At 51.4% G+C, this 8,891-nt stretch overlaps 1 protein-coding gene across 1 annotated transcript in view; it reads left to right on the top strand.

Moving 5' to 3' along the window:
• SEMA6C (semaphorin 6C) overlaps positions 1–8,891 on the top strand; it is a 95,056-nt gene that overhangs the window by 7,813 nt on the left and 78,352 nt on the right. Inside the window, exons 3-7 of the mRNA XM_015424515.1 lie at positions 723–780; positions 1,924–1,980; positions 2,803–2,904; positions 3,144–3,234; positions 8,590–8,712. Coding sequence (XP_015280001.1) covers positions 723–780; positions 1,924–1,980; positions 2,803–2,904; positions 3,144–3,234; positions 8,590–8,712 — 431 coding nt within the window. The remainder of the gene's footprint in view (positions 1–722; positions 781–1,923; positions 1,981–2,802; positions 2,905–3,143; positions 3,235–8,589; positions 8,713–8,891) is intronic.

Genomic DNA, 8,891 nt, shown 5'->3' with positions numbered 1-8,891 from the left:
TTCTTCTTCTTCTTCTTCTTCTTCTCTTCTTCTTCTTCTTCTTCTTCTTCTTCTTCTTCTTCTTCTTCTTCTTCTTCTTCTTCTTCTTCTTCTTCTCCAGTTTGGTGTAGTGGTTAAGAGCACAGACTCTAACCTGGGAGAACCAGGTTTGATTCCCCACCCCTCCACATGCAGCAGCTGGAGCGACCTTGGGTCAGTCACAAGTTCCCTCAGAGCTGTTCTCTCAAGAGCAGTCCTCGAAAGAGCTCTCTCAGCCAACCTCACAGGGTGTCTGTTGTGGGGAGGGGACGGGAAGGAGATTCTAAGCCTCTCTGAGATGCCAAGTGAAGGGCCGGGTATAAATCCAATCTCCTCCTCCTCCTCCTCTTCTAGTTTTAATCTACCATAGAGTTTTTGCCCAAAAAGCAGAGTGTCACCCCCTGACGTGCCTACGTCACTTCCGGGTCACGTAGGCATGTCAGGGAAATGGTGGCCATTCCTTCCTGCTCCTCATAAGCGCCCCCCCATCTCCCACTGGTTGTTTGGAGGGAGGGACAGATCCAACCCCACACACCTGGGGTTAGCAAGCAGAGAACTGGAGCTGGGGAGGAGTGGGGGGGTCAGGTAACACAAATGCTTGGCAAGTCCGATTTCTTCCCCCCACCCTCACCGCCCGCCTGACGCTTGGATTCAGCCGCATGACCGCTGACTGTTTTCTTTTCTTTCCCCCGCCCGGTAACCAGTGACCACGTCTACGCCTTTGACCTCCGGAGGACCAAGGACGATTTCTCTCCGACCAGGGTGAGGGTGTGAACAGTGGATCTCTGCGATACAAGTGTCTGGTCTCTCTTGATTTTATTTATTTATCTCTGCATAATTTCGATTTATGGATCGCTCCGTCGCCGAGCTCTCAGGGCTCCGAGCGATGAGCAGCAAGATAAACTGCATCGAGATTAAAAACACTTCCCAACAGATAAATAATTTAAATGAAACAATCCATAGATGGCATAAGAACATAAGAGAAGCCCATGTTGGATCAAGCCAGTGGCCCATCCAATCCAAGACTCTGGGTCACACAGTGGCCAAAAATACCAGGTACCATCAGGAGGTCCAGCAGTGGGGCCAGGACACTAGAAGCCCTCCCACAGTTGCCCCCCCCCCCCAAGTTACACATCAATTGAGACGAATGTCTTAACTGATATAAACAATACGTTACATTTGGTTATATTTAGTGAGGGGTAAACTGTAACAGCGTTCCGTGTGCCTTGGTGTTTAGTCATGCTGGCCACATGACCACGGAAACGTCTTCGGACAGCGCTGGCTCTTCGGCTTTGAAACGGAGATGAGCACCGCAACCCTAGAGTCGGACTTGACTGGATTTCGAGCAAGGGAACCTTTACCTTTACCTAAACTGTATACAGAACTAAATTGTGGAACACAATACACAAGACTGTAACACATCGGAAAAAAATGCCCATTTTTGGAAATAATTAGAATTTGTTGATGTTTGTATATTTGTATATTGTGTATTCTGTCCCATAATTTAATTGTGTATACAGTGTACCCAGTTTGGTATAGTGTACATAAGAACATAAGAGAAGCCCACATTGGATCAGACCAATGGCCCATCCAGTCCAACACTCTGGGTCACACAGTGGCCAAAAAGCTCTGCTTTTATTGGACAGTTCTACGGGCTACCTAGAACTCATTCCTATTGGGATATTTTATATACTGTGTGGAACCCTTCTCCGATAGGCTGAACAGCCATGCCATACTTGGAAGACAGTTCTACCAAACAACTCTGTGTTGATCTCTGCTTTCAAGGTTCCAGGCAACGCTAGCTAAAACTTATCAGGAAGGCCTTGTGTACTACCTACAACCCAATTTCTCTTTCCACTGACAGTTACGTACTTCTGATTTCTCTGTCCTCCTCTCCACCCACAGCATCTCACATGGAAGACCCAGGATATGGTTAACTGCGCCATGAGAGGAAAGCTTCGGGTAAGATTTGTTGAGGTTCCTTTATCAAGATAAAAGAACATCAGGAGAGCCCTGCTGGATCAGACCAGTGGTCCATCTAGTCCAGCATCCTGTCCCACACAGTAGTCAACCAGTTCCTTTGGCGGGCCAACAGCAGGGCAGAGAGGTCAAGGCCTTCCCCTGAGAACCTCAGAAGAGCCCCGCTGGATCAGACCAGTGAGGGTCCATCTAGTCCAGCATCCCGTCTCACACAGGGGCCTCAACCAGTTCCTCTGGAGGGCCAACAAACAGGGCATAGAGGCCAAGGCCTTCCCCTGAAAAGAACCTCAGAAGAGCCCTGCTGGATCAGACCAGTGAAGGTCCATCTAGTCCAGCATCCCATCTCACACCCCTAGGGGCCAACCAATTCCTCTGGAGGGCCAACAACAGGGCATAGAGGCTGAGGCCTTCCCCTGAGGAGAACATCAGAAGAGCCCTGCTGGGTCAGACCAGGGAGGGTCCATCTAGTCCAGCCTCCTGCCTCACACAGGGGCCAACCAGTTCCTCTGGAGGGCCAACAAACACGGCAGAGAGGCTAAGGCCTTCCCCTGATATTGCCTTCTGGCTCTGGGATCGAGGGCTTCACTGCCTCTGAATGTGGAGGTTCCCCTCCTTCCCCATGGCTAGTAGCCATTGATAGACCTATCCTCCATGAATCTATCTAGTCCCCTTTTTGGAGACGTTCTTCTGTCTTCGATCCTGAGCCGGCTCGGGACTGAGCTGGGAGCAGTGTAAAATGCCGTCATTATCCCTCCCCTCGACAATAAGCTGAGCCTTTACCCTTCGGCTTTCTTCCTTTCGCAGAACGAATGTTACAACTACATTAAAGTCTTGGTTCTGAAGAACGACCAAACCCTCTTAGCTTGCGGGACGAACGCATTCAACCCCATGTGTCGGACCTACAAGGTACCAAAAGACGGGGCTTGCCAAGAGACAATTGTAGCCCTTTCAACCCATGCTGGATGGGACAGGACAGTGCAATGCATGCTGGGTACTTTGGGCCTCCTGAGGTTGCTTCCGGGGACAGAAGAGGCCATACTGTAGCATCCATGGGGTGGGGGACCCTCCTCGATTTTGGTGAGGAGGGTGGGGGGGATAGGCTTGACCTGCCTTCAACTGTCATCTCTCCCTCCCATGACTTCTAGATTAGCAGTTTGGAGCAGGAAGGCGAGGAACTAAACGGGCAGGCCAGGTGCCCCTTCGATGCAAAACAGACCAACGTTGCCCTCTTTGCAGGTATGTCTGTGACAGACAAAGGTAGGATCACTTCCATCTGACCTTTACATAAAATGCCAGAGCATCTGTGCAGGACAGGCCCCTAGCCATGGTGGGGCATTTGGGGGGCCCGCCCCCTTTCTTGAAGGCACGGCCCCACAAGAATGTCTCCCGGAAATACTTTTTTCAATCATTTTAAAACATTTTTTTTAAAGGCGTGTGTTCCTTTAAGCAGAGTGGGGTGCTGTCGTTGACTCGTTCTTGCACTGTGCAAGGGGGGTTGGAGTGGGTGACCTCTAGGATCCCCCCTAACTCTGTGTCAAGAAATGGGTCTCCTTGGAGAGAGTTTTTCCTGCCCAAGTGTTAGCTTTCATGACTGCAGAAGTCCTCACCCCCTACCTGCTGGGCTTGTTACCAGGACTGTTGCTTAGGCTGACCGAAGTGATTAACTTGCAGCAGCTGAGAACTGTCATCTAAGGTGGTTGACAGCTTATGGAGGCAGGCAACGACGAACCACCTCTGAACATCTCTTGGCCCAGGCTAGCCCGATCTCATCAGATCTCGGGAGCTGAGCAGGGTCAGTCATGGTTAGTACTTGGAATGAGAGACCACGAAGGAAGCCCAGGGTTGCTACGCAGAGGCAGGCAATGGCAGACCACCTCTGTTCTTCTCTTGCCTTGACCTGGAGGGCCAACGTTGGCTTGATCTTGTCAGATCTCAGAAGCTAAACAGGGTCATAAGGACATAAGAGACGCCATTGTTGGATCAGGCCAAAGGCCCATCCAGTCCAACACTCTGCCACACAGTGGCCAGAAATACCAGGTGCCATCGGGAGGTCCAGCAGTGGGGCCAAGACTCCAGAAGCCCTCCCACTGTTGCCTCCCCCCCGCACCATAAGAACACAAGAGAAGCCAATGTTGGATGAGGCCAGTGGCCCATCCAGTCCAACACTCTGTGTCACACAGTGGCCAAAAATACCGGGTGCCATCAGGAGGTCCAGCAGTGGGGCCAGGACATTAGAAGCCCTCCCACTGTTGACCCCCCTAAGCACCAAGAAGACAGAGCATCACTTGCTCCAGAGTCCCTATCTCCATATGCTTATCTAATTCCCTCTTATAAGAACACAAGAGAAGCCAATGTTGGATCAGGCGAGTGGCCCATCCAGTCCAACACTCTGTCATACAGTGGCCAGAAATACCAGGTGCCCTCAGGAGGTCCACCAGTGGGGCCAAAAACACTAGAAGCCCTCCCACTGTTGCCCCCCCCAAGCACCAAGAAGACAGAGCATCACTTGCCCGAGACCGAGAGTTCCTATCTATATCTTGTGGCTAAGAGCCACTGATGGACCTCTGCTCCATATATTGATCCAACTCCCTCTTATAAGAACAGAAGAGAAGCCAATGTTGGATCAGGCCAATGGCCCATACAGTCCAACCTCTGACTGTCACACAGTGGCCAAAAATACCAGGGGCCATCAGGAGGTCCAACAGGGGGACCAGGAGGACACTAGAAGCCCTCCCACTGTTGCCCCCCCCCCAGGCACCAAGAAGACAGAGCATCCCTTGCCCCAGAGCCCCTATCTATCCCTTGAGGCTAATAGCCACTGATGGACCTCTGCTCCAGATGCTGATCTAATTCCCTCTTGAAGCCCTCCGTGCTTGTAGCCGCCACCTCTTCCTGTGGCAGTGAATTCCATGGGTTCATCACTCTTTGGCCGAAGAAGGACTTCCTTTTATCCGTTCTAACCCGACCGCTCAGCAATTTCATGGAGTGCCCACGGCCCTGGTTAGTACTTGGATGGGAGACCACCAAGAAATTCTAGGGCTGAAAAGCCTCTGGGGTCACCGTAAGCCAGCTGCGACTTGACAGCCCCTTCCACCACCGAGGTGCCTTCCAAGTGGCTTCCAAGTGACAATTAAAACATTACACTTTAAGACCCAACAGAAGCAAAACCCACCTACCATCCCCCACACACCCACCCACCCAATATGTCCCGAGATGCTCATCTTTTGTTGACAATCTGAATGTTTCCTCCTTTAGACGTTTCCACACTTAAGATTCTGGGGAGCAGCTGAGCAGGCGCCGAAATCCGACAGATTTCATTAGCTGTTTGTGGCCATATGTGATTATATAGAAATAGCGTGTGCCCGATAAGGCAAAATATTATAAGGCGGATGCTCAATCCGGCGACGGCTTTCCTGGGGGGGCTCCTTCAAGGAGTGACGAATGGCGCCGCTAGAAACACATCTGCCGACAGCAGCTGGAATGCAGAGAGGGCCAGACTGGGGGGAGGGATTGCTCAAATGGTTAACAAATCGGGCTGGCACGCGAGCCATTTGGTGAGGACCTGGCGCGACCCCAATTGGTCTACGTATAGCGTGGCCGGCAGGAAGCTGTCAACAGGGGGGAGACTCACCTGTTTGGGGGCGAGGTCCCTTGTCAGGAAACATAGGGATGTTGCCAGGGATTCTCTAGTATGGAGCCAGAACTCTGTGGTTTCTTCTGAATGCTAGAGCGTCGGCGGCAATGCGTTGACTTCACTTCCGGCTGCACAGGAAGTGACATCGTTGCGTCTGTATCAACAGAAGTATAGCGTCCAGATCACGTGGGGGGTGATGATGGTATCGCGTTACTCTGCTCGGGTGAGACCTCACCTAGAGCAGTGTTCCCTCTAAGCTGAGTTAGTATGATCTCAGTTTTTTAGCCTCCGGCTCACACATTTTTGTCTTCTTCTTCATCTATCTATCTATCTATCTATCTATCTATCTATCTATCTATCTATCATCTATCTATCTATCATCTATCTATCATCTATCTATCTATCTGTCTGTCTGTCTGTCTGTCTGTCTGTCTGTCTGTCTGTCTGTCTGTCTGTCTGTCTGTCTGTCTGTCTGTCTGTCTGTCTGTCTGTCTGTCTGTCTGTCTGTCTGTCTGTCTGTCTGTCTGTCTGTCTGTCTGTCTGTCTGTCTGTCTGTCTGTCTGTCTGTCTGTCTGTCTGTCTGTCTGTCTGTCTGTCTGTCTGTCTGTCTGTCTATCTATCTATCTATCTATCTATCTATCTATCTATCTATCTATCTATCTATCTATCTCATCAGAGGTCCTCCAGTAAGTTTTGGCGCTGGGAGAGATCTGAATCCAGGACCAGTCGCTCACTACCGCACTGTCTCCGTGCAATTAGGCATGTTTAATTGGTTTTAATATCTCTATGAAAGATCTTTCACAGCGTTATAAAATAGAGCACTTTCCCCACCCATCTTACTAAATTCCTGTACTGAATGCCTGGTGGACTAATTAGATCCTTCGCCTGCCTCCAAAATGAGACAAGTGGAGACAGAGCGTCTTCTCAGGGGAGCAATTTGGGGGGGGAGCTGCTGTTTATTTAAAATGTTTTCTAGCCCTCCTTCCCCCTCCCCCCTCCCCAAAAAGATCCAGGTGCCTTATAAAAATGCCAAACTGAGAGCAGCCATGGCTCAGTGGCAGAGCATCTGCTTGGCATGCATAATGTCCCAAGTTCAATCTCCAGCATCTCCAGTTAAAAGGACCAGGCTGCAGGTGATGTTAAAGACCTCCACCTGAGACCCTGGAGAGCTGTAACGAGGGGCTGTGGCTCAGTGGCAGAGCATCTGCTTGGCATGCATAATGTCCCAAGTTCAATCTCCAGCATCCCCAGTTAAAAGGACCAGGCTGTAGGTGATGTTAAAGACCTCCATGTGAGACCCTGGAGAGCTGTAAAGAGGGGCTGTGGCTCAGTGGAAGAGCCTCTGCTTGGCATGCAGAAGGTCCCAGGTTCAGTCCCCGGCATCTCCAGTTAAAAGGACCAGGCAGGAGCTGATGTGAAAGACCTCCACCTGAGACCCTGGAGAGCTGTAAAGAGGGGCTGTGGCTCAGTGGCAGAGCCTCTGCTTGGCATGCAGGAGGTCCCAGGTTCAATCTTCGGCATCTCCAGTTCAAAAGGACCAGGCAGGAGGTGAAGGGAAAGACCCTCAGCCTGAGACCTTGGAGAGCTGGTCAAGAGGGGCCATGGCTCAGTGGCAGAGCATCTGCTTGGCATGCAGCAGGTCCCAGGTTCAATCTCCAGCATCTCCAGTTAAAAAGGATGAGGCAGGAGGTGACATGGAAGACCTTTCTCTGCCTGAGTAGACAATACCTGGACGGTCCAATGGTCTGATTTAGTAGAAGGCCACTTCATATATTTTCAGTAATGCCAACTCGTCTCAGTGGAAGGCCAAACCATAGCAGACCCAGTCCTCACAGCCTTTGGACTGCACTGATTTGTTGAATACCCAGAAGCCTGCTCCTGTTACTGGGGCTGTTTCCAGTTTTGGCGGTCCGACTGAGAGCCAGTTTGGTGTTGTGGCTAAGAGCACGGACTCTAATCCGGGCTTGATTCCCCACGCCTTCACGTGCAACTGCTGGGTGAGCCTTGGGTCAGTCACAAGTTCTCTCAGAGCTGTTCTCTCAGGAGCAGTCCACGAAAGAGCTCTCTCGGCCCCACCTGCCTCGCGGGATGTCTCTTGTGGGGCAGGGAAGGGAAAGGAGATTGTAAGGTGCTCTGAGACTCTGAGTGAAGGGCAAGGTATAAATCCAACATCAGAAGAGCCCTGCTGGATCAGACCAGCATCCCGTCTCACACAGTAGCCAACCAGTTCCTCCGGATGACCAGCAACAGGGCAGGGAGGCCGAGGCCTTTCCCTGAGAACATCAGAAGAGCCCTGCTGGGTCAGGCCAGTGAGGGTCCATCGAGTCGAGCCTCCTGTCTCACTCAGTGGCCTCAACCAATTCCTCTGGAGGGCCAACAAACAGGGCAGAGAGGCCGAGGCTTTTCCCTGAGAACATCAGAAGAGCCCTGCTGGGTCAGGCCAGTGAGGGTCCATCGAGTCGAGCCTCCTGTCTCACTCAGTGGCCTCAACCAATTCCTCTGGAGGGCCAACAACAGGGCAGGGAGGCAGAGGCCTTCCCCTGACGAGAACATCAGAGAGCCCTGCTGGGTCAGACCAGAGAGGGTCCATCGAGTCCAGCATCCCGTCTCACGTGACTGCGCAGTGAGGCGGAATAAGGGACGTGTGATCGAGATTATCCAGATAAAATATAATCTGGTTAGAACCAGAGCAGTTTAACCCGCTCTCAGCACGCCGTCTGACTGCACCCATAGGGTGTCTGTTGTGGGGAGGGGAAGGGAAAGGAGTTTGTAAGCCGCTCTGAGACGCCTTTGGGTAGTGAAAGTTGGAGTATAAATCCAATCTCTTCTTCTTCTCTTCATACATGCACACATAACATTTCCTTATTTTATTTTAACAATCGAATAACAGAGGTTTGGTGTGTTCCAGCCTGGGTTCGTCTTCCTGACCTCTCCGTTTTCTGTCTTCTCCCTCCCAGAAGGGAACCTCTACTCCGCCACTGTGGCAGACTTCCAAGCCAGCGACGCGGTGATCTACCGAAGTTCGGGGGATCGCAGTCCAGTTCTCCGGACGGTCAAGTACGACTCCAAGTGGCTGCGAGGTAAGGCCGGGGCAGAGGGGCCACGGGATGGAGGAGACCGTCTTTGTAACCCACCTTGGTTTCCTTCGGGAGAAAGGTGGATTACAAAGATCTTACATTTTTTTCTCTTATCATGTCCTGGGAAGAGAGGGGAGGATGGGCTAGCGGTTATTTTTAAAAGATTATTTTTATAGTCTTTA

The sequence above is a fragment of the Gekko japonicus genome, unplaced genomic scaffold (genome assembly GCF_001447785.1).
Source record: "Gekko japonicus isolate JY-2015 unplaced genomic scaffold, Gekko_japonicus_V1.1 scaffold142, whole genome shotgun sequence".
Taxonomy (NCBI): Eukaryota; Metazoa; Chordata; class Lepidosauria; order Squamata; family Gekkonidae; genus Gekko; species Gekko japonicus.
This window is presented reverse-complemented; position numbering and strand designations above follow the sequence as displayed.